This window comes from Dysidea avara, chromosome 5 (genome assembly GCF_963678975.1).
Source record: "Dysidea avara chromosome 5, odDysAvar1.4, whole genome shotgun sequence".
In the NCBI taxonomy this organism is placed as follows: Eukaryota; Metazoa; Porifera; class Demospongiae; order Dictyoceratida; family Dysideidae; genus Dysidea; species Dysidea avara.
The window spans coordinates 18,976,381-19,004,054 of NC_089276.1; the positions used below are offsets into that span (position 1 = coordinate 18,976,381).

General features: G+C 37.5%; 1 protein-coding gene across 1 annotated transcript; it reads right to left on the reverse strand.

Annotated features, from left to right (window-relative positions):
• Positions 1-8,525: 8,525 nt before the first annotated feature.
• On the reverse strand, positions 8,526-26,584 carry LOC136255812 (beta-hexosaminidase subunit B2-like). The gene is made up of 13 exons (XM_066048707.1): positions 23,168-26,584; positions 22,415-22,778; positions 20,508-20,624; positions 20,124-20,243; positions 18,801-18,920; positions 18,410-18,497; positions 18,125-18,242; positions 17,276-17,370; positions 17,146-17,219; positions 16,148-16,229; positions 9,035-9,202; positions 8,869-8,973; positions 8,526-8,740 (listed from the first exon to the last, which is right to left on the reverse strand). The coding sequence occupies exons 1-13, from the start codon at positions 23,265-23,267 to the stop codon at positions 8,654-8,656; spliced, it is 1,638 nt and encodes a 545-aa protein (XP_065904779.1). The 5' UTR covers positions 23,268-26,584; the 3' UTR covers positions 8,526-8,653.
• Between the last annotated feature and the right edge of the window lie 1,090 nt (positions 26,585-27,674).

Consider the following 27,674-nt stretch of genomic DNA (forward strand, 5'->3'; position numbering starts at 1 on the left):
GACGAATTAAGAATTCCAAATGTTGGGCTATTTTTAGTGCCACATCCTTTCCAAACAATTCCCTCTACAATGACATTATTACATGACACAAACCTCACTCCTCCTTTATTATTACAATACACAGTGGGACTGTCATGGCCAACTATTGTAATATTCTCAACACCTACTATTGGTACAATTGAAGACAACACCACATCAGTTGTTATATATATCATAACATTATCAGTGAGACTGACCAGAGCATGTAAGAAGGAATCACAAGTACAGTTTCCAGTTGTACAACACGGAGATATATCCTGATCACTGATGACACCACTCAAATCACCAGAACCAGAGAATTTGATATATTCTTCATCCTCACCACCAACAACCACTACAATTCCTTTGCTTCCTTCAACACTTTGACTGAAGATGATGAACAAAACAAGTATCGCTCTTCTTGAAAGTAGCATTGTTACAGGTAGCTGTCCTGCTACAACAGTAACTCAGCTGGTTGTGTATACACATAGCAAAGCTCAGCAGTTATTTTATAAGCAACAATACCACAGTGTGATGCAATATTGACAATATCCTTTGAATACATAGTATGAACCTGAAGTTATTCATATAAAGTTTCTGTATACCAGCAGTATAATATAGTATGGGCCATCATTACCAATTCTTTACCCCCAATAGTATCAAAGTTTAAACTACCTCATAAAATTGTTGACCATTAATTTGATGATATGTCAGATCATGTGATTTTGCTATTCAAAACTGACTGAACAAGTTATCATAATCAAGTATTAATAATACTAATAATAATAATAATAATAATGACTGCCCTCCTGAAAGAATTTTTGGTATATTTAGTTACAGGAGAACGAGCAATAAACTATAGGTATAGTCATATAGTACACTACAAGATATCAAGAGTAAATAATAGAGAAGAGAGTATCCAACTGCCATATACCATATCAAAAATGATCCTGTAAAGTCCACTCTGCTTGTTAAAACATTTTCAAAGAAGGTGTTAAATTAGTCTATTAACAAGTGGTGTGCACACAGACTTTGTATTGTGTGTAGGTGATGATTACTAGATATGAACACTTCTATGATACCCTAAATTTTACTGAAATATGCAGAAAGACTTAACAGAATCATTTTTGATATGGTATATGGCAATTGGATACTCTCTCTCTATTATATATTCTTGAAGATATGCAATCAAATTCAACAGTGCACACTTAACAGCTATATAGTTTTCAGCTGATCATGAGCAGATGCTAACTAACTCATAAACATGTTAAAAATTATAAATCAACCATGCAATGTAGATGTACATGAGTTTCTACTGTAATGCACAGTAAAAATTACTCACACAATTTACCATTCAGTAAAAATACATAATACACATGCACAATTCATACTTACATGAAGAAGCAACTTACTGTGTTACCATGGAATCTACCAAACTTAATAGCTGCCTGTCACAGGTAGTTGCAGGAATACTACAGTTAGCAATAGCAATAATTGCAGCAACCCAACTGTGATTCTCCATATGTGACCATATTTGCAAAAAAGTACCTTTTCCACACCTTTTACATACCAGCAAACAATCTGATGTAACATGTGACTCCTTATACTGATTAAGTATCAAAATGCAGCCAGATATTGTAGCTACACTCATGGAAAATTTCAGGCAATTAGCTATATGTCATGATAAAATAGTATGAAGCTTCAAAGTTCAAAAAATGGGTCAAATTTTGTGTGTGAAAAGTACATTTTTGCAAATCCAGTCACATATATGCTATGATAAGAACTATACAGTGAAATCTGTGTATTAACTTAAGGACACCATAGAACCAACCAAAATTAAAGTGTCCTGGTTATCCGTATCTAGATTTTCAGGTATAATGTTTGTATGGAATACGTGAAACCATTTCCACGTGTCCAGACTATATATATGTAGGCACCTTAATTCAATTTCCAAGTACAGCCACTTTAATTTACTGTAGACAAAATAATGCAACGATTTGTTTCAGTACATGCATACAGCAGATTCAATGACTGCAAACAATGAAACCACACCTGCACAGTAACTACATGCAATAGTAGCTAAAATGAAAACCTAACTTTAAAAGGAAGTATAGTCTAGCTAGCTATAGCTGTAAAGGGAAGTATCAGGCGGATCTAGAAATTTTCAGAGGGGGTTTCAGGTTTAGGAAGTTTTCAATATCGGTCAGAAGTGGATCCAGACTTTTTGAAAGGAGAGTTCCACTCTGAAATACAACTTCAGCCTAGCTTTAAGTCAAAGACAGAAGAAAAAAAAGGTAACCGCCTGCTGTTGAACGACGTAAAGTATGAAGTTTGGCCATAATACACTATGTATAACACAGGTAAAGTTACAGTAGAATAATACACACAATTCTACAATATGTTTAGTTGCTCTGTAAAATTAATGCCAAATTAAACAAACTATAATAACAGGAATAATCTAGCATAATTCTACAGCCATAATCTGTTCAATTCAGCAATTATTCTACAGAGCAAAAAACCTATTGTAGAATTTTTATGTATAATTTCTCTGTGTGTAATTCTTGGTGATGTTATGTTTAACTTGGAATTGCTCCGTAGTCCGAGTTCCAATGAGGATGAAAATCACTATGGGGTTTGTCTACATGCTGATCATCATGAAAATCTTAGTTTTGCTGTGCACGTTACATATACGTTTTGTGTTGTTTTGTAATCTTTTCAGCCTTGTCAATGTATGTAGAATACTTTAAAACTTTAAAAAACATATACTGTCGGGTGGAAGGTAGTCACTGGTGCTTACTTCAAAGTGCATAGTTACTTCGCTCGGGTTAGCGATTTTCAGCTCCAGAGCAATTTTCTGATGACTGTGTCATCAGCTCAGTACAAACCACTTCAAAGTCAGCGTAACGAATGCCATAATTGAAACCACAACTCCACCTTAGGTATACTGTTGCACCTCCACAATTAGTTGTTTGACTTTTTAAGTTGTTAGGCCACATAAACTTAATTATTAGTTTCTCCACCCGCGTTGCCATTTTTCGTACCTCATCACTGAGGATTTTTTACACCACTGGTGGCTGAGTGCAGCTATCCAGCACCTTCTTAAGTTGGTACCTTGCTAGAACAGTCTAAGAAAACTGCATTCTGAGTCATTTTAGCTAGCTACTTCAGCTAACTAGTCAGTAATAATAAAATAAAAATCCACCCTCCCACACTGCTATTTTGAGTACAGGAGGATGAGAAACTAATAGTTTATGTGGTCTTAACTTGATGTTTTTTTACTACTTGAGATAGACACTTGCCTATGGGTATACACCATTGTATTGAGAAGTGTGCAGTAGGTGAATCATATTTGCTCACCACAAAGCATACAAAGATCGCTGAGATCAAGATACTCTCACTACATATGCAAACTTGCAGCTAGAAGCAACTGTAGTTTCAAGACAGTCCAGATTGCCAGATGGCTTCCTGATTCAATTGTGCCATTTTCCCCTTTAAAATGTATGGGAAGCCCCGGAGACAATATGTACTTTTTTCAGTTTTTAAGCACTGTACATGCCAAAGTAGCTAATTCCAACCCAACAAATTATTTCTGAGATTGGCAATCGATACTCTATCTATTGAGCATATAAAAAGTCCATTTTTCCAAAATTTAAAAATTGGGCTGAAATGCCTGGCTACCTTGGATTTACTCTCGGGCTAAAGCTGAACCCACACTTTAGACTACTAAGAATTGTTCTTTAGATAGTAGTGGATGCACTCACAAGTTACACCCTCTACTACATTTTACTAATTTTGCTATAATAAACATCATGATGTCATAAACATATATAATGGTTTTCTTTTCATGTGCAATAAGCCCCTCTAATAATAAATGTTATCAAGATAATCAATTTTTTTGAGATTGAGCAATGTTGAAATTTTTAAGATTTGCACACACTCTAAAAATGTGTTACACTACCGTACAGTCTAAATATTTCAAGGGGCAAACTTTTCGAAGTTGAGCAATGTTGTTGAAAATAAATTTTTCGTGGATTTGCAAACAGTCCCAAAATGTATTACACTAGCTATTTAAAAAATTAAAAGTTTCAAAAGGAAGTATGGGTTGATATACATGCTACAAAACTAAGGAAACAAGCTCAAAAATGTTACAGCTGAAATGAGAAATGATCCAGCAGTGAAAAGTAAGGAAACAAGATTAGATGACTACTTGCTAAAATTAGACATACTTTAATCCCTACTTTAGGCTAATTTGATGGTCTCATTTCAAGATGCTAGCAATTAAAGTGTGTCTCATTTTAGCAAGTAGTCGTCTAATCTTGTTTCCTTACCTTTTACTGCTGGATCATTTCTCATTTCAGCTGTAACATTTTTGAGCTTGTTTCCTTAGCTTTTGTAGCGTGTCACAGTATATCAACCCCTACTTCCTTTTGAATTTTTTAATTTTTTAAATAGCTAGTTTGTTTACTTTTTTGTCTAGCTAGCTAGCTATATTATACTCTTTTTTGTTTTGCACATAGCATAAATATCACTTGAAGCAACTATCTTTTACCTTCGTACGCAATAAGCGCCTCTAAAATAATTATCATATTGTCTTTTAAAGAAGGCTTCAGCTGCATTTCTAATGGCCTAAATGTTGATGATTTTACAGTAAAACATCACTAGAGAGTCCACCATTATTAACCCTCGCTTTTAGAAGTCTGGATCCCGAAGTAGATCCGCCCCTCAAAGACATTACTAGCTAGCTACCCCACAAAAAGACGACTACCCAGCGTTAACAAATGCTAGAGACAACTCCTTGGGTACTACACCCGTTCACCCTCATCTTATGCACACATATTCACACTTCGTTAAAATCACGTGTTTGAGTTGTGGTGCGCGCCACAACTATTAAGCACCGCAATTATTAATTATCCTTCGAGAAGAACAAAGAAGTGGATGAATGATGAAAGCAAACAGCATGGTGCAGTGGACAGAACGTAATCGGAACAACAGATTCGTGAATCCGATGTCATTACCTTGACTGTCTGAAATTTCTGGAGCCGTACACCTAGTGCTACCGGGTCTTACAGCAGGCAGGCTGGCAGACAAAATGTAGGTGAATTTTGAAATTTTTAAAACTCACTGTACATCGAAACATTCAACTTTTCGCTTCGTTTACCCAAGGTACAGCATCATTATAACATTACTAATGCATTCCAGGTGGTTTTTTTCGGGTAAAACTTATTGCAAGGTCGTTTTTTGAGGTGCGAAAATCCACGAAACCATATGATTTCTTACCAACCACTACTATACAGTACTATCGTACTGTATGATATGGAGATCTAAGTATTTCAAGGATAAAATTTTTGCTGGTAACCCTTAAAATTGTGAAATCAGCAAAAAATTTTCCCCTCAAAATATTCAGGCTATGTACGGTATGTGGAGGTCTAAACATTTCAAGGGTAAAATTTTCACTGATAGCCCCCAAAACTGCAAAATCAGCCAAAATTTCCCCCCTCAAAATATTTAGGCTATATATACAATATTATGGCCGATTATTACTACTTCAAAAGCTTCACTTAAAAGCTTAATGGTAAGATCTAACAATGAAACATTGCTGCAGAGTGATTATTTGTTATGAAATATTACTACTAGGTAGCTAGACTGAGGCTAGCCACAATTGCCACGTTTCAGAGTGGAACCCCTTTCTTAAAAATCTGGATCTGCCCCTGCATGGTAACTATATTCTCGAATACTTATTTTTATCAAAGAACCTATGCCTATAAACTCAGTCATTCCAGAGTGAAGGTACATGAAATCATACTACTACATCAATTATTGTTTTATGTTGTTACATATCCTGCAGATTCATGATCGCCACTCTTTCAACATGTGATCACTTATAATTAGGTGGTTTGCTTTGCCCTCTGCATGTCATCTTTTAGAATTGCCACTGCTAGAGATGGATAATAAATAACACCGCACAATAATTCATATAGTGTCTGTTCACTCAAATAGTGCTACCATATTCAATTCCAGAAAAGGCTAATTTTCCTGTGGCATGCCCCTGACCCCCCTAGTTGGAGCATGCAACATGCTGAGTGTCATACACTTATTGAGTGACTTCCACTAATGCTCACATGAGAATATCCTAGGTCTGCTCCTGTTGCCTAAACCTGAAACCCCTCTGAAAATTTCTAGATCCACCTGTATGGTTAATAATTTTGTACTAGTAGCCAGAATTGGTGGTAACTAGTAACTATACTTTGTAACCAAGTTATGTAACTAGTTACTTGTAAAGTAACTAGTAAAGTAACTAGTAATATAAGTAGCAACTTGTAATTAGGTCAACTAAGCTACAATAGTAACTAGTTACATTGTGACTATAGGTAATTATGCTTTAAAAGCAAGAGCATTTCAATTTTTGTGCTACAGCCACATCAAGTAGACACATTCTGTGCACTGTTCTTCGGGATTCAGCTTGAGTAACAGATGTAACAGAGCTGAATTAGCCACAGAATTGTTATTTCCAGAAAATGCACATATATATAGTTCTCTTCTTCCCTTGCTGAAGCATATCCGGGAAAAATAATCCTGTTTCAAATAAGCATAATGTATTTATGAAAGTAACTAGTAACTAGATACTTAGTCACCTTAACAGTAACTGTAACTAAGTTACATGGGATATAAAAGTAGCGAGCAACTAGTAACTAGTTACTTTTCTGAAGTAACTATACCCCAACTCTGCTGGTAGCTAAGTAGCACTACATTACTATATATTTTCCATGCAGATCTGAAATTAGAAATTGAGAAGATTTGAAATTAAACTGATTTTAAACTGTTGCCTGCATCAAGACACTATATGCACCTTTTAAAAGTCTGGAAGGGGAAAAGGGTCTTGAATGAGGTTTTGTGCAATCAAACTCAGGAGTGCAGTAAATCCATTAATAATAAAAGAGCAGCTATAGGTTTTAGCATTTTGGGAGTTCCATAGTACAAATCTTCAACCTTTGGTTAGCTAGCTCTGCCATTTCAACACCTGCACTTTAGCTAACACTGGAAGTTCAGTTGCACAAAACCACATAGCTACAATACAGGGACTCGTACAGAGATCCCCAGAATCTTTTTTCCCATTCCCCACACATAAGAAGACAAAGTGGTGTGGGAACTACACTACGATATGTTGTGTGGCTTCATATCAAAACTTTTGTCAAAATTAATATAGCTAGGCCACTGTACAAATGAAGTACTATTGTCCAAAACCCTCGGAGCAGTTACGTAAAATTATTTTATTATTATATGCATATACACTGAATGGTTACCATTTGTTATGAGCATAATATTATCCACACAAAAACAGCCAAGCTGTGAAAAAAGGTGTGGCCTTAAAAATCCTGGAGGCTACTGAACTGCACTGTTAAAAATGAAGTGCTATGGTAGCACCTAGAGGTGCTATCAAAGCACTTCATTTTTAACAGTGTGTTGTGTTAAGAAATACATGCATGTATCACTGAAAAATGACATAGATAGCTAAAGTAGTTATGCTGTAAGAATCCAACTAGTCTGATTGTCATATTGCATACATGGTTAACTTGTAGGCCCCAAGAAAGGTGGTGATCTATTATATTCAAGGTAAGAATGTTGTTCAACTGACCTTGAGTGGTTTGTTTGACATGTGATAGAGAAATGGTGGTGTTTGGATAACTGAAGAATACAACACTTGTTAACATTGAAAAATTTTGAAACCTTGTGAGAAATTAATTTTTTATTGTGTACATGTATCATCAGATGAAATTGGAATTTTCATAATAGTTTAGCTGCTAGCTATATACCTATGAACAAAACCCATTGAAACTTTACCAATGAATTCTCATTTTTTCATAGAATTTTCAAATTCAAATGCCAGCAATGAAATTTTGTTCAAGCTAAGGGCAAATCTTTTAGGATAGTGATACTCTAATAGTGCAGAGAACATTCAAAAGTCATCTAGTAAAGTGTTTAGCTACAAACAAGCAGAGTTCAGAGTTGAATAGTTAACTCAGAAAAGTAACTATTAGTCACTTGTTACTTTTATACCATCCAGTTACTTTTTAAAGGTATAACTAGTATGTTAGTTACCAGTTCTTATGCTTGCTTGGTAACTTTTGGTAACACTTTTTGTAATTATTTATAATAGTCATGCAGATTTTCCTTAGCAATTAAGGAAAGAGAACTGTATATATGTATACTTCCTAATAATAATTCTGCAACCATTTCAGCTCAGTTTCAACTATTGTTCTGTCAGTTACTCAAGCTGATTAACACAGAACAACAGTACACAGAATGTATCTGCTTAAGGTGGCTGTAGTATGTCTGAAGCAAAAATAGAAGAGTACCCTTGCTTTTAAAAGCATGATTGCTAGTTATACTATGCAACTATTGTAACTTACTTACAATCATTCCTATATACACTAGCCCGACTGTATAAAGCAACCACCAGCATATGAAAGGCCAAGAAATTGTGGCCCAAAGTGACCAGCAGGTTCCACTGTAATATAGCTTTATTAATTGTGTTGCTTATAAACAGTACCAGTGTACAAAACTATATAATACTTAAAAACACAGTGACTACAACTTCATTGCTATATACATGGTACAGAGTTAACAATCTGTTATCTTAGTTGTTATACTTTACACCACATCTCATAACTTCACTACATGAACATCCTAAAGGACAAGCTTGAACTCCTCTTGATAACATTACCTAATGGTGGAAATACATCAATTAATTAGTGATCAATGATTATTAAACATGCATTGTATTATATACATGCTTTGAATGAAAAATTTCTAGTTACCAACAATTTGTTTCTCACAGGACAACACTCATACCTGATGGATGTGTTTTATCAGGGACTCGTACAATAGACCACCTGGCTGAAGTGCGATTTTGTAATTCCAGAATGAGCCAGCAGCTGGAATGCCTCTAGGCCAAACCTTCACAATAATGCAGCAATAATCATTACTGACAATTCACATCACATATCACACAACATACCATTCCAAGGATAGACCTGACATACTCTTTGTCATATTCCTGTTGGAACATCCAATCAGCTCTTGGAGTCCACTTTGGAGACTTGTCATTCCAGCACTGGTAATTTTCACAATACTGATCCGTCCACATAGCCAGCTCACCACCCAAATACTTCTCGTCGTGGGGATACTTTAACACAAACACATCACAAATGACAATTTCAATCCCTGATCATTTTATTGCCTATAGATATACCTTAACTATCAACAGAGACCAACACAACAAAAATCATAGTATAGTAGAGGTGATGAAGGTTTGGGCTAAAATATCACCCAAATCTTACTACACGCCAGCTTGGCAGTATTGGTTAGGAATAATCAACCCCAAAAATTCCTTTGGAGCAGCCCCAACAATTTCTATGAAATTTTACATTAAGTGTCTTTTTGCCTTCTGCAGCAGCTACAATGGATGCAGCATGGAATTACCTTTGTCCTCTTTTGTGTCGCATTTCTTTCTCTACTATCACATAGGCGATGATTCATGGGTAGTGTGTAACGGCTTAAATTCTTGCCACACTTATAACACAGACCATCAGTAATTTCCATTGTGACTATAGAGGCATTCCCATAATTGTTGTCCTTTGTTTGCTACCCTGTGTAATGGGTGGAACATAGCTGAAAACAAAGCAGAATGGCCACTTTGCTTAATAATTGGGGCACAGGTTCACACACAAAATTTGTTCTATGATATGTCGGCTGCCATTCTATCCTTTGATGCGGTATGCGCAAGTTCACCAGTCAAAATTATGCAACAAAAAGTAATCAAACAAGTAGTTAGGAATTTTAAATATGAGTAGAGCTCATGAAAAGCAATGAAACATCTACCCCTCATAGGCGTAGCAAGATATTTTAGATTGGGGGGCTCTAGCCTCTCGGTTTAGTAGGGTACACTGTTGTTAAAGAGCAAAAAAAAAAAAAAAAAGGTTGACACCTACTAAGAATGACTGCCCTCCACCAAATACAGATTGTATCACTGATAAAATACATATAGTTTGCTACACTGCCTCTATGAATACTGTGACTGCTTTATTCGAGTAATTGACTGCTCTATTAGAGTATCTCGATCTTTTTGCAATTTACAATCAGAAAATTGCAAGGGGGGCTCCAGCCCCCCAGGTTGTGGCCCTGCAGCTATACTCAGAGGCATATTTAGGGGGGTTCCTGGGTCAGGAAACCCACTTTGAAATTTAAACTTGTAGGCTTACAGCAGGAACACTAAACTGGCTGCACAAATATACAGAAAAATGGGAATAGAGCAGAGCACTATTATTAGGAAATTTAACAACAAGAGTATGAATTTAACTACAAGGGAAAACATTAATGAAATGAAGATCAACATACTCTAAGAGTAGTCAGATGTATTCTAATAGAACAGACAAAACTACAGCTGTACCTTAATAGATATTCATAATGAACTGTGGGTATATAAATAATGTAAATGCAAAACTAGCTTGAAAGTAAATCAAAAATATTGAGTTTTTAATTGGAGAATTTGGATTACTTAAATACTCCTGACCAGCCATATACCATAATTGCTAGGACTTTAAGGGAACTAGGAAACTAAGCATAACTATATTGAAAATAACATAATTATATGTATTTTTCATAGAACGTAAGCTAATAAATTTTGAATATTTCAATTTGTCAGTGGCTGGGGGCTACATCCCCAGACCCCTGCATTAATAACTCAACACCAAATCTAGAAAAAATACCTAGGAAAAATCCTGGATATGCCTCTGTATACTAGTGGACGTATAATCCTACTTCAGTCATGGCTATACTATTGACTAGCTATAAGAATGAAGTAGGGATAAGATGTCCAGTACATAGCAGCAGGTGTAGGTCTTGTTTTATTATGCTATATTTCTATGACTCCTACTTGAATTCTAGTTTCTCCTTGTAGTTGCACGGTATGGTAGTACTGTATAGCAGGGATCTTCCAAAACTAACCCCCTTCCCCACCCCATTAAAAAATCATGCAATAGAAAATGGAAGAGTCTTAAGTAAAACATCAAATCTAGTATTATACCTTAGTAAATCCTTACAGAAGCACCTGCCTGGCCATAGTCACAAGGTTAGGTAGAGGCCGAAGAATACAACACCATTTCACACCACAAAAACAAACTCGTGTGCATGTCACATGTACCTTTTTGGGTTCTAACAAACGCTTGCCCTCTCAGTACTCCTGATAAGAATTCTTGAGCGCCAGGACAAAATGTCCTGAGAAATCCAAACTTGTCCAGACAAATTTATACTTTGCATGGACACAAGTGACCTATAACACTGCCTGTAGTAGGCATTCACCATGAGTATATTGACAGGAAAAAAGAAAACAGCCTTTTTACACATGCATAGCTCCATGGCCCCTTCTCCAAAGCACACCATTTTTGCATTATAGCTGTCCACCAGGTAGGGTAGGCCACACAGCAAATGCTGAATAAATTCACACCAGCTGTTTGCAAGATATGAGCATTCAAAGTTTCAATTTAATTTCTTCGTTTTTCTTCTTAACCTGTAGGGAGGCTATAGGGGCTTCAATTTATTTTCACACACTTTGCAAAAATTATTATAAAATGCAAACACATAACTCGCTTACCTTGATCTTTGGCACAAATGAAGAGCGTATAAGGGTGAATGTACGTACCACATTTGCTGTGAATCTGATGAATACCCGAGGAGTTATGAGGATTTATTCACGTATAAAAAGACCAAACTTCTGTCATAGTTACAGGGTAAACCGAGTATGGAATAACTTGAAAACTGGTGTGTAGATAGGCTGATCATTGTAACAGCACCTTTTGATAGCTTGAAAAGCAATAGAGTTCCAGTTACAAAGTTATAAAGCAAAAACCAAACAAGTGTAAAATCACAGGATCAAGATACTCTAATAAAGCAGTCACGGTAAGGTGCACAAAAATGTCGGGGAAAAAACTTACCAGAGATCAAACAAGGGACTTCCATACCTAACGCCTGCATCCTTAACCACTGAACCGCTCCTATCTTGGCTGATCACCTCACTTAATTTCTACTTTATATATGAAAATTCTAGTTTAAGTCTGCTTATAAATAAACATTTGTAATTTCAATCAATAGAAGTGTTGGATTGTTCTAGAACATTCTATGTATGTTTTTCTCAAAAAACGTACACTCTATTAGAGTAGTACAATAATATTACCAAATATTGTAGTGACGCATGCAATACAATACATTTATAAGTCTGTCTTCAATAATCATCATTGTGTCTGTATAGAAAACAACCCCAAAGTCAGCCACAGGCTGGTTTTGGGGCCTTATAAAGTACAAAAAGAAGTGAAATCCACACAAAAACAGCCAAGCTGTGAAAAAGTGGTGCGGCCTTAAAACGTATGGGTGGAAAAGGTGTGAAATCAAAGGTGGCGGCTGAGAAATGGCTGCAATGATGATAATGCTAATAAACTTTAACAATGCACAGAGTTTATTAGCATTAACATCATTGCAGCCATTTCTTGGCGCTACCTTTGATTTCACAACTTTTTCACCCAGGCTTTCCACTTTTTCACATTTTGTGTGGACTAGTATAAATATGTGCCTGTGAGGAAAGTACTGACATGGAATATTAGTATTTCCTCACAGGCACATATTTAAACACCACAAAATTATTTGAAGCAATTATGCTACGATGAAAGGGAACGGATAGAGTCAATCAATGTTACATGTCTGGTCTTTTCCCAATGGAAATGAAAAATTCAATTCAACAGTCAACATTATACTAGTATTTTTAAAAATTGGTAATTTAAAAATAAATAATTATTAGGGATATATGCAATAAAAAGTAGTGAAACCAGAGATGAATGATGGTATTACAGCATAGCTCAGTGGGAAGTTCCTACTTTGGCATTGAACATAGGGACTTTCCCACCGAGCTATGCTGTAATACCATTATTCATCTCTTGTTTCACAACTTTTTATTGCATAGATGCCTACTTCATTTTTAAATTTTTTAGGGGGAACCCTACTTCAATGGTACTACCATACTGTTTGATGAATGCTCTATTAGAATATTTTGATCTTGTTTTATAAACACTTTCAAGAGGGTTCATATCCCCTCTGCAGATCCCTGAAAGATGAATCTATATAAGTTGTTGTGTGCTGTGCTGCATGTTGTTACTCACTCACTTTTGTACTGCCATATGATGTGCTAGGTTCCTGCTGTAAACTTAGAAACCTAGGGGATTTCGTGAGACCCTTGGAAACCTCGTACCTACGTGCCTACACCCCTGATATCACAACAAAGCATAGCTAGTGTATTTAAATGTTAAATGAAAAATGAAGTACCGTTGGAATCCGTTTCCCAAAAAGTAGGCCTGAGTCAAATATGCTCAAAGTTTTGCCCAAAATGCTTTCAGGAATTTCCCAAATTTTTCACCTATTATGCTCTTCAGTGTTCCCATTATGCTTGCAATATGCTCCTGGGTTATCGACATTTCTTACAATTATCTTGCAGGGGTGGATCCAGGATTTGGAAAGAGGGTAGTAGGTATATGAAGCAGGGAGTCTGGGGTACACACACCCCAGAAGCTAAAGGTATTTCATAATGTGTCTAAAGAGTGAAAATTTTGATGTAGAGTGGTTTTATACACAAATGTCTACATCATACCGCTTTCTAAGTGAACTACATTGATCAAGAGTTGAATAGGGATAAGTGAGTAGTTCAGCTAGCTATATATGAGCCTAAAGAATGGCAAACACAAGACCATCTGTAGCAAATGTTCTTAGCAGGCTAAGTGTGCCCATGCATGGAATTGTGCTGCAGATGCTAATTTTCAACTATGAAGGATTCTCAATATTCAATAGTGTTTGGTGTGGTGACTGTTCTATTAGAGTGTTTTACTGACTGCTCTATTAGAGTATCTTGATGTTGGATTACTAGATATTTTGTGGGGGTGGGGGGTATGTTGGTCTGTCACTGTCTTGGAACATTTTAATCAATGAATGCTCTATCATACAGTACAATAGTACTGTATAGTAGGGACCACAAAGGTGCGGGCATGGTCCGGGCATGGTCCATGAAAAACATCACCCAAAAACCAGCCTCACTTTTCCCTAACAACGATGAAGCAGTATTGGTTAGGTAAAACTAAGCCCAATCAAGCCTTCAGATCAACCCGCAACGCTTTCAACAAGTTGCTATAAAATTTTTTTTTTAATTATTAAATGGAATTTTCTAGCGGCTGACTGACTGCCTGACTGATTCCTTAACTCAATAACAGCTAAGGCTAAGGGTTTTGACGTCACTTCAGCCCAAGAGGTGCTTTTTGGCATACCACAGTATGTACATTCTTCATGGACTTACCAGTGTCCTCCTTTGTGTCCCATTCATCTTTTCTGACAGCGAAAAGTGTCAATTTGGTGGTAGCATGTGATGGCTTCCCTTCGTAACGGAAATCATTCGTGTTTTTCATAGTGGCTACTTTGATTGCAGAGGTGCTTTTCAAACAGTTCTTGATTCATAATGCTGTGTGTGTAACAGGTTGAATATAGCTGACAACGAAGCGAAATGGATACTTCACTTTTCAGATGATAATTTGTAGCTGGGGTACATGGTGCCATTTGATGCGGTATGCGTGGGTTCACCAGTTTTATTTTACAAAAAATGTTAACAAACAAGTACACAAAGAAAGTTGGAATTTTCAACTAGAATAGGGACCATAACACATCAATAAAAAGTACTAAAACAAGCTGGAGTAGTGCACAAAATTAAAACAATAAGAAGTGTTACATCCCTACTATGCTCAAGATACCATAATGAAATGCATAGTAGGGTTGTAACACTTCTTATTGTTATACTGTGATTTAATATCGTGCACTACTCCAGCTTGTTTCAGTACTTTTATCAATGTGTTATGGTCTCTACTCTAGTTGAAAATTCCAATTTTTTTGTGTACTTGTTAGAGTATTTCACTACAAAGTGACTGTTCTATTAGAGAGTAATTTATGGAGCTATGTACAATGCTTTATTGCAGTTTCCACTAAGTGCTTTATTAGGGAGTATCAATCTATTTTCATGGAATAGGCCAGCTTCATGTAAGGGAAAGCATTTTAATTGATCTTTTAATTGTGGTTATGCAACCACTGAATGCTGTGGTTAGTCGTAAAAATGTACAGAAACCATTGGGAAACGGACAACCATGGACACAAAATCTATTGTCACATAGAATCTTATGGAAATATCCAAGCTTTTAAAGCAGCACTATAAACTACATTGATTTCTAAGACGCCCTGTGGTGTTTGTCTGCTGTAAATACGCTAAGCCACTAGTGGGTTATGAGCCAATAAAGGTTAGAATACGTGATGAAAATGTTTTCTTGAGACGAAACACACAAGCAGCTGCTTGTTATCCTTGTTTACCAGACATACAGTACAAGAACAAATCTTACAATCACCTGGATAATGTATCTGGGCTCCCTGAACATGCTATAAACTTAGTTGGCCCATTGTGTTGATTCAGCATTTTCCTGTGAAGTGATTCACAATAAAGGCTTTTGTTGGAGTTCCTGCGTGATTTTCTGACTCTGAACTTACAAATATTAACTGTGGAAAGCCTTGTCTGGTAACGTTTCTAACTTCACCGCCCTATAACTTAAGCGTCCTTCATCCTATTCACAGCGGACAACCACAAAACAAAAGAGAAATCAATGTAGTTTCTTTCCAAGTAGGATATACTGTATACTTTTTAAGTAACCAAAATTTTACTGTCAGTTTATCATCGTTTTCCCAAAGGCTTCAATACATTTTTATGGGCATCCACAGCATCCAGTGGTTATGTAATAGACAATTAACAATAATTGCAGTCCTAAGGCCTTACATGAAACTGGCCTACTAAGCTCCATAGTTTGAAACATCCACTTAATATGCCAGCATTATACTGGCATAGCACTCCACCCTATTATGCTTTTTATTACGCTGGCATATTTTACGCAGGCCTACCAAAAAGTAGTGAAACAAGAGACAGATTGTATACATGAACAAATCCCTACTTCATAATACAAATAATGTTCCAATGCATGAAACACATACATACATAAGAGATATGTACCTCAAAAGCTATACTGCGCCAAGGTATCAGGTTTTCATCACGTACGACATCCATGTAAAAGTAGTAATATTGTGACTCTATACTGAAATAGCAGAAAAAAGAGCTACCACAACATAACATACACAGTGCATCCTTAGTTACATATCCAAACCCTCAGGTATCCAAACACCTCATTATCTGAACATTTGTTCATTTAGACTATTTCACTGCTAGTGTGTGTGTTCTATTGGAGTACATGCAAATGTATACTCTATTCAAAGACCTCAGTGGAGAAAAAATAAAAAGTAGTGCAACAAGTGATATGAATGATCATAATACAATTTAGCTCTGGGGAAAAAATTCCTACATTGGCATGCCATTTGTGTTTAATGTTAAAGTTGAGATGTGATATTTCAAGGGGCGTGGCCACCATGGCTTGTTTTCCCATGCTAGATCATTAATAGAGTGTGCAATGTAATTTGTCATGCTGGACATCATCTTCTTTGTACATTGAAACCACATGCAATTATCAAAGCATTAATTTACATTAGATGCCACAAATTATTTGAAGTGCTTACACTACTGTAAGACTTATGTAGTAGATACTTGTAGCTGAACATGATCTAGTTGGACTTAAGCATGGCAACTGCCCCCCTAAATAAAGGAAAGGCAAGGCATAAAGAGTAGTTACTCATCAGAACCCTAAAAGGAACATGCCAGACATACTACTATATGGTATATCAATGGGCTTTATTAATCAAATTCACTTTTCTGAACACTTTTGGAAACAAAAGTGTACGGATAACTGAGGATACACCACCCAAATTTTGAGGAACATAAACTACAGTATTTAGCAGGATTGTCAAGATTCTACAGAGAATCACACATATCAGTATTGCTGATTATAAGGATGAAAATTTTTAAGAATACTCACAAAATACACAACCCTTGAAACATGTGCTGCATTTTAAAAATAATAGATAGGTAACCATGTCACAAATTAACTAGCATGTTTGTACCTTTCATAGCCTTTTCTTACAATGTCTGCAGCACTATAACTATACCATGCTTGGTATGCCATTCCTGGGACCTCCTATTAAACAAACCTTGTATAGCTTATTACTACCAATAGGCAGGTAAAATACTCACAACATTGCTCTTAAATAATGCCTCCTCCCAACCAATAGGAATCTTGCCAAGGGATAATATGTACTCAGCAATCTCCTTCTCCATTGCAGCGGTACCTGTGACAAAACAGTATATACTAGCTACATAAAAAAAATTATAAAAATTATCCTTGATGGGAGCTAAGGCCACTTATTGTTAAATACATGTTTCAAATCTGCAATGCCAATGCAGGAAGGTAACTCATTATTCATTAATTATAAGTACCTGACTGTTTTATTGGAGTGAGTTGAATGCTCTATTAGAGTATCTCACTATCTCAATCTAAAGTAGTGAGTAAATAAAGACCATTCCACTGACATTGAAGTGGGTCTTCCAGCAACTCCCACTCCCCTCTTCTATGAGTATGTTACAATCTTTAAGCATTTGGGTTATGAAAACATCGGTGAAACAGTTTTCACAACTGTTCTATTAGAGAAAATGTCAGTAATTGTCTTCATGTTTAAAGGAACTACACTGGATAAGTGAAATTGTTCAGATAACTGAAGCCCACTGATTTATACGCACAGCACTAGCTTCTTTCAATTACTCTGATAGTACAGTCATTTACTGTAATAGAAGGGTAATGACAAAATACTCTAATAGAACAGTCTTTTTTGGTGTCTGGATAACTGAGGTTCAGATAAGTGAGGATTTACTATAGCTAGTTCTGAAAAACAAAGAAAACTCCTCCAGAACTGTGTCTAGAATACATCTTTCAGCTAAACAATTACTAAAGACAATGCAACTACAGTGTACCTGTATTTGAGCAATCTATTAACCAATTAATACATAGCTACAAAGCGATGTGTATGTATCACTATAGCAACAGACCTTCTAGAGTACATCTATCAATAACTTCAGTCTCATCACTTCCCATGTGAAAGTATTGGTCTGGAAATAAACTGACTAACTCATCAATCAGTTTTTTCAAAGTCTTCAAACTCTTTCCCTTCAAATAACAGACAAAAACGTTTACAAGAATACACGCCTGGGACAAGTGAAAGAGTATTCTGCATTGCTTCAATATAGGTAACTCAAATGTACATCTTACACACTATAAGCTGTCAGTTCAGTGAGCTAAAGGTGAACGTTATACTTATCTATGGCTCTACCCACCTCAGGGTCATTGTAGATCTGTCTATTGTCATAGTTGCAGAACTCAATATGCTCACCAGCAAGTGGGCTAAGTCCCTTGGCATGTCCACTGCATAAAACACACACATACATAAAGCAGGTACCACAACAGGCATTTTAATACCAAAGTACATTCCTCATGTAAAATTAAGAATAGCTAGGACTATACTGTATGCAGTAAACATGGGCAAATGCACTAGAACCTTAAATCTACAGTTAGTTACAGATTATTTTTAATTTTTTCACAATTTTTAATTATGAATTGCGGCATGCATTCAATATACTATAATAGGCTGTTGGTAACAGTGATTCATGAATAATTTTCCCCTCAAAAATAATTCACTAAACAACTAGTATAAACTTACAGACTTACGGTAGTTCAATTTCTGGGATAACTCTTATTCCTCTGTGTCTTGCATACTCTATAATATCTCTGATATCTTTCTTTGTATAAAACTGACCAGGTTTTAGGTGACCAGTGAGCTGGGGAAACCTGAAATGAATGTACAGTGTATCCCTTAAGGTGCTCACATAGGCAGGTTTCATTACTATTAAACAGTACAGTAGTACTGTTTAAGTAGGGATTGCCCAAAAGTGACGTGCGCCGCCAATATTTCCTCCTTTAAATATCATCCTAGAGAAATATTAAGAGACAAGAATCACCTTTGTAGAATAATATTAGTCAATCTAACATGTAACACAGCATTGAAAACAAGAAAACACTTACCAGTGAGCGGATAAAGATTTTTTAAATTGTCAAAACTCAAAATTTAGTCTGCTTCACTGCCTCACTGCCTCACTGACCACATTCGCAAGCCTAGAGGCCAAACGAAGCAGTGCACGGCCACCATTTTACACCACAATAACAAACTCACCACTGGGATGTGCCTTTTGGGGTTCTGACGAGTGTAGGCCCTCTGCGCCTTGTCTTTTCTTTTATCTTCAATCAGGCTGTTTGTCTTCTTCTTCATCCATGAAACCATACTGAGGCATTAATTTTCTGTATCAACACTTTCTTTCAGCAGCATATATAGACATCACAGAATTTATTTATTTCAGAGCTGGATTTCAGAAGCACTTCAGTCCCGGTGCTACTATAAGAAACATACTAGCTAGATATCTGCAAGTTCGCGATTGGTATCCCGTTCACGATAGGTATGCGACCACAGCTTTCAATTAAAGATCTAGATGGACTAATAGCGATAGAGGATGGAGACCACACCTGCTTAACAATCCAACTGTTTACTTAACAGTAAACATGATGACCTCACAACTTATTGGTCTAGCTAGCTGCACACCCCTTGGCTGACTCAAGATATATACTCTATACAACAGTCACTCTAATACAGCAGTCACAAGTTACATTGTAGCTAGCTGTGTTACAACAAAAACTAAACAAACTAGTATTTTTTTTAAATTCTTAATTTAAAAATGAAGTAGGGATCTATGCAATAAAAAGTAGTGAAACAAGAGATGAATGATGATATTACAGCATAGCTCAGTGGGAAAGTCCCTACTTTGGCATGCACATTAGCTATAACAAGTATTTTGCACAATGCCAAAGTAGGGACTTTCCCACTGAGCTATGTTGTAATATCATCATTCATCTCTTTTTCTACTACTTTATATTTTGCATAGATCCCTACTTCATTTTTAAATTATTTTTTATAAAATGCTAGTTTATTACAACACTTACACTTCACTCTCTACACTGTATCTGCAATAGTCACTGAGGTGAAAATGAAACACATTCATCTTAAGGTAACTCAGTGAGTCTAACAGAGCAAACACTAATTCTTTAGGAGCAAATCTTCGTCTGAAAGAAAATATAAGAGCATCCATATAATGATAGTTAAGAGCATCAAATGAGTTTGTATCCACATTATACAGATACTAATAATACATACGTAATTCTAATAGAGAGTATTTTGGCAGTTTCAATATACACTACCCCAAAATTACGATCACAAAGGTAATCTGGTTTGCAAAAATCACCCCGTTTCAAAAATTAATTTTAGAAACTTAAAACCCCATCTCTTTTCAATTAATAAATAGATTAATTGATAAAAATACTACTCACCCAGCATCTAGCAACAAGCCACGATGTCTATACATGGGGTAATCCTTGATGTGAACTTGTGAGTATGAAATACAAGAGTGGTTGAAGAATAATTGTGAAATGGTCTCCAATCCATAACTAAAATGCAAGCAACACAAATTAAGAGTGCACAATGTGTGTTCTATTAGAGTTGCAGTTTTAGTTAAGAGCAAAAAGTTGACTAAATGACCCTTGTAAAATATTCAACTATGCTAAATATACATCATCTCCTTTCGACAGTAACAATAAATACAATAACTGATCTTTCTGCAATGCTCATAGGTGCTATTTCTCTATGCAGCAATGACCCCACCCTATAAACACACATTTGTAATTTATGTGTACAACACACCTAAACACACACACAACACACAAACACACTCCAGCAGTAGCAGCACATGAACTGGGTTATTTGAATTCATCTATGCAATGCACTAATAATTCATGTACAGTAGATATGCAAATTTGTGCAGTAGTGTGTGCACATGCACACAGGGGCATAGCCAGAACCCGGGCCACCCGGGCCCAGGCTCAGGCATCAATAATTTGAGATACTCTAATAGAGCAGTCAGATCGAGATACTCTAATAAATCAGTCACAGTATTCAGAGCAGTGTAGATGTAGTTATAAATAAGGAGGTGTAGTTAGTGGAGGGGAGATTAGGGGCGTAGCCGGGGGTGTTCGGAATATGGTTCGGACGACCCCCCCCCCCCCCCCCCCCCCCGGCAGAATTCTTTAAAACTAAAAATCACATCAAATCTTACAACCCAGGAGCTCCCTGGTTGTTACTTTGCACACTAGCACTTCTCTGTACTACTCTTGAGGGTCGCATTGCATTAATGCTGAACTATTGCAAATCATCGAGATCTACTGCATCACGTGATCAGTAGTGCACGTGATTCATGGTGGAAATGGCAAAGGACTGTTGACTGATTGAGGCAGACATACTACAAGGCAGCAGCTACGACAAACTCGAGTGGTCGTGTTATACATGTGTCAGGTGAGCACAAACTGTGAACAGTTAATGTATATTTATCTGATGAATGGTTTGTTTGTCACATGTTTCGGGCACGTGATGTCTTGAATATATTGGAGTACAAGCCAAGTCTACTGACCATCAACAGGAGGACCGACCGAGAATCATGTATACCTGGAAGAAGTATTGCCAACTAAGGGACTCGAGTGTGGAGGTTCCCGTGTTAGAAAAATTGAAGTTGGCTGTCTGGAAGTGAAGATTAAGTTAGTATAAGCTAGCTACAATAGGTTTATAGTTTCTATAAGCTGCATAAACAGCAGTGTGTAGGTTTTAGCTAGCTACATGCACAAACGGCACCTTTAATGTTGCTGCCTAAGGATCATTTTCGTTCAGACGTGGTCTAGGGGGAAGCACCTAGGTCTTCAACCCAAACATTCTACTTGACATCTGACACCTCCAAGAAAATCCTGGATACCCTCATAGAAATTCTGTCAGTAGGTAGTAACTTTTTGGTCTTGAGGTTACAGCTAGGCCCTGGCATCACCAAAAGCCTGGCTACGCCCCTGCATGCACGTACCTAAACTTCTTAGAGGATCCTTGTTCCCAACCCTCCACAGAGCTCACCTAGCAAAGAGTAACCCATCTACAAACCTATTTATTTGGCCAGGTAAGGAGAGTAGTAGGCACTAGGCAACAGACAATAGCAGGAATGTGGTCCGTGGAGGCAAAGGCTTTCCATCCTGTACTAAAGCGTGATCTTTAATTGGATCCTATAGTTGTTGGTTTTCAAGGAGAGAACCCTGACCTTAACTATGCATGTACTGCATGCAAACTATGACACCTGCAGACACATGTACACACTAGCATACAATCACAGTGCACGTGTACATGCCACACAAACACATTAACTTACATGGCACCAAATGGTGAATTGGCAATAATGGTGACTTCTTTAATCTCACTACTGACTATGACCTCGTATTTTCTATCACTATTGAGATCTTCACTATCATCTGATACAAGAACATTGATAGTGTTCAGTTCAACAGCCTTGTGGGTACACTGGCTGTGGTCGCCAATACTAAGTAATAATTTATATTTCTCAACTGCAGTCTGAAGGACCTTAGAAGTTATGTTAACTTTAAACTTCACGTTACTACCAATATACATGGACACTTCTTCACTGGTTAATGCTGAGGTGTGTCTGGGTAGTGGCCATATCAGAAAGGTATTAGTTTCTGGTGACTTGTCAAAGGAGATCTGCCATCCTGAGGTACCTACATGTACAAAGTAAAGCACAATGCAGAGCTGAATCAAATCACAAGAGGCAGTCACTTTCACACTGCTAGCTGAATCCAGGATCAAAGCTTTTGATCGTAACCTTGATCACTTGATCCACCTACTATAGTCTACAGCCTTGATCACTTTGATAGTCACTTCGTAAAATTTCGCGTAGCATAAGTTTCGGAAAAACGATCGACGGATATCTTGATCGATTGACTCACTTCAAGAAAGCACATTGATTGTTTGATCCACTTTAAGAAAGCAAATCGATTGCTTGATTTGATTTTGCTCCCAGGATTCCAAGCAGTGGGATTCGCAGTGGATACAGTGACTGCTCGAGTACGTGACTGGCGCTTCAGAGAATATATATATATTAACTTACCTTCGTTACCTGGCAAAAAGTAATAGTGCAAAAGAACTAGCAAAATAAGAATCGTGGCGGTAAAGCATCCAACTCTGATAATTCGGTACATTTTTCTCATTGTTCCAATTAAAGCGCATTATGAAGTCACGGCGCTTATAATCAAGAGTGCAATTACTCTAACAAATCATACTGGCTTTTTATTTGTTTATTTATTAAGGCTTTACAGCACAAGTGCTGAAGGTCTGTAAGACAGCTGATCCTACAGCCTGTTTAAAGTTGTTACATAAAGTGTGCTTGAAAAACAATACTCTAATTTAGCATTCACTTTGGTGTTCAGATAATCAGGGTTCGGATAACTGACTCTCCACTACCTTAAGCTATATGTATTGCCAGCATGCAGTTATCAATAGTTCATCAGATGGTTTACAACCCAATCTATGTATGTAGCTATGCTTGCAAACAGCGTTGGAAGTGGGTCACACCTGTTGACCCACTCGACCCACAAACCAATGTGGATGTGACCCACTTCTGACCCAAATGATAGTTTTTATATTTTTAATTGTATTGTAAAATGAGACATAAATTAAGATACAATTGAAAATCTGTAATTTACTAATTGATTGTACAAAAATCATTAAAATTGATAAGGTCTTGTCCATGTACAGTTAGATTATCCCTTTTCTAACAGCTTCATAAAAGACAACAGTGGATTCCACAGCATCATCCTTTAGGCGGTTCCTATCTTTCCATGCAATACATCCTGCCCCACTAAAATGCCTCTCAGACTCAGCACTAGATGCTGGTATGACTAACACTTGCCGTGCCAAACAACTCAAAATCGGAAAGTTAAAGCTCTGCTGTCCCCGGATCAAACACTGACCTCACAGCATCAGGCTGCTGTAAATCTACAACAGTTATAGAGTTGTAATGTCGGAACTCTGCATCAACATCAGCTTCAAAATCTGATACATGGTCACTACTTTTAGAAGTACCGGAAGCCACATTTCTATATTCAGCAAATGGGTCATATTTTGCCTTCTTGGTAGATGTTTCATTATCAGGGCATTCTGCTGTGGTTGTCATGTCTTCAAGGTCAATGAGTACAATTCAGTGCTCTCCCCACAAGACCTTTCCCATCCTGTATTGATAGAGGTGGACAAACGGTGGCATGCACAATTAATGTGACACTTGGAGTTTGTTGCAGCTACCATGTTTGCACCTTTATCAGTGGCATGTGAGACACACGATTTCAGCCTTCATATCATGACCGCTTGCTGATCTCACGATTTTCAATAAAATTTCCTAAGGCACACTAAATCTCCTTGATTTAAGCCCCAAAACGTCTTTGTAGCAGGTATCACGTGATCAGTTAATTAGAAAAGTGGGGCGCCTCTTATTTTGAACTGGTTGGTGGTTTCCAGTATTTTTACTGTGTCACAAGTCACTATGCTGTCAAACTCAATGAACTGAGCATTATTTGAAGGTGAGAAGAGATTCAGCACACATGGAAGGTGAAGAATAAGGTGAAATCCTACCAGTTGTGGTATTAGTACAAATGTTTATTGCTTAATTTCGGTTGTTGTGAGCAGGGGCGTAGCCAGCCAATATTTGATGGTTGGGCATGACATCAACTTAGTTAACTACACACACGAGAAACACGCTCACTTTTATGTGAGACGGCATTATCAAAGAAAAACGAAAAGTGTATGCACGCATGGCCTACACCTACCTATGCTATAGTGTAAACAAATGCTGCTTGCATGCATGCAAACATTTACTAACTATATGCTATTCTATTAAACTTGTAGGGCAGGAATCCACCAATCGTCTTAGTCGAGCATCACGTGACTTCAAACTGCTGAACCTAGATCTACAAGAACCAACAATGTAAACAGTTTATCACATATTTACTACAATCAACTGGCAGTATAGCTTACAGACCAACCACCAGTGATATGTAATGCTTTTTCAAGTAAACGCCACATGGCCCCAAATGAAGACCGGGGGCGCTAATTTATGAACTATATTGAATCTTATCACAAATATCGGCATGCCAAGAAAGCTTCGTCCCAGACTTATTGTAAAGGATCTGGTGTAAACCACAACTCGGTTAATCAGTACAAATTGTGCACGTGACACTTTATAATGACGTGACCTTTCCTCCATTTCCAGCTCCATTTGCATATGCCATTATTGTTATCTAGAAGAGTACGTTTTCCCATTTTCTTTCATCAGCAGTAAGTTAGGCTATACGGTACTTTCCTTATCAAAAAAATACGCTTAGTGACAAGTCCACTGAAACGAAATCTTTTGCTGCCAGCACCATCCACACTGAATCCTACTGACGATTATCACTCACTGTGAATTAGATATACAGTTCGATAAATTTCGAATTTAAACCGCCAAGGAGCGTGGTACGTGCGGCTACATGAACTGTAATTATAGGGACTTCCTCAGGGATTTTCCGAGTAATGGATCACGTGATAAACCATCTATCTCGATCTCTTCTTTGAAGTCATGATTCAACAAATGAGGTATACGTTTACGCTTTACAGTATTAAAGTTGGGTTGTTTTGTGTGCTGCTGTGAATCCTGGCATGAATCTTAAGCTACCTGTGATGGTTGGGCAAGAAACTGTGATGGTTGGGCAAATGCCCGCCCATGCCCACCCTTGGCTACGCCACTGGTTGTGAGGTGTACTTGTGCAAAAAATCTGACTAAATCCACTGCTGGATACTGATTACTCAAGAAATGAGAGGTGATTTCAACGATGAATCACTGGTGAACCAGTACATCAACTGAGTTGAAATTGAAAGACTGATATCACGTGATTCAACGATGGAGCAAAGATAGTAGGTTCTTGTCATATAGCTAGTAGGCTAAGGCACAAAGACAGACCTCTCAACCTGGAAGCAGACCTGGTCGTGAGAAAGCCAGCCACCCATACCCCATGCAGCTGTGAAGCCTACCATCTTTATGATGGGGCTCATGCATATACATTTGTTTTAACAAAAAAAATGTTTAAAAGCACAACAACCAGCTATGTGGGTGCAATACTGCTGTTTACTGCAGCTTATAATATCTCTATGCTACAGTGAGTGATTTTTCTTCCCCATTTGCCATTCTTTTATAAAGAAGACTGGACTTTCACACACTACAACAAGCAACACCACGTACTTGCTTATTCTTCACTGCCGGGATCCCAAACAAGACGAAACTGGTCCCAAGCACGACTCGAGCACGACTGCCCTTCGACTTCTTGTTTAATAATCTTAAGAACCAACTCTCCCGACGCCACACGTTTTGTAACAGTTTGAGGCGATATGGTATCACACGGTTCAGAATGAATACCAGCAGATGGCGGCTCAGACGCAATGTTCAACAGTGCCGCTCCTTCGCGCAAATCCTATGCTCGACCAGAAGCCATATTTCAAGTTCACGTGATCTAATTAATTATCCGGGTCACATCCGGATAATTTATTTCGCGGATGAGACCCGCTCGACCCGGCCAAAAAGTGACCCGAATGACCCGGATTTCCCGGGTCATCCGACCCACTTCCAACGCTGCTTGCAAACATTGGAATATAGCTAGAAGCCAAATGATATTCAAGTTATTTATTATTACTGGGCAGGCAGCTCTGCTGATTTGCCCAGGAAAAATAAGATTTACAAGTATTAGCTAGATATACATTACAACACACTGAACACTTTCGATACATGTAGAAGAAAATGTTATTGGGCCACTTGCTTTGTTTATGGTTCAGCATCTATTTTAAATGATTTTCACTACATAACTCGTACTGTAAGACTGCCCTCAGATCCATAGCTACAGCATTGGTTCAAAGATGAGCTATGTATCTATACTTCATACATAGGAGGTGGAAACAGAGGCCAGGGGCTATGGCCCTCTGGTTAATGCTTGCATTATGGAGCCAGCACTACCCTGCAATTTTGTCTCCATCCATGCATGCATGCCACCATCCTCAGTTACCGCCTCCACTCCAGTGTGAGCATTCGTGATACCACTACTATACTTTAATACAGAAACAGTGATAGTGGCCCAAAACATCAACTTCGAGAGTTTCATAATATTTGCAAATCTTCAAGCAATCCAATTCTGCTAACAGTTGCTGATACTCTACCTTGTTCTGTTTATGACTGAAGATGGTGTTCTGAATCCAATGGACAGGTAAGGTGATTGAATTGGTGGCAGTATTATAAATAACAAGACCTGGTCGATAAGGAGTCACCATCACAGCTGGTGGAATTGTGACCGGAGGTGACTCACTGGCTTGTAGGGTTGGAAGGTCAGCAAAAACTCGGATAAGCAAAACATAGGCAGTATAACAGGACATGGGGAATCACATAAGATGCATTGTGCCACTGCACTGAATATTCCATCATATATTAACAGCAGTTGGTAATGTGTCAGATGAAGCCTGTACTGAAAAGAAAGGATAATTGCCCTGGATGGAATCCTGACAACCGTATAAAATCTGCAAGTAGCTTCCAGCTTAGCTGAATC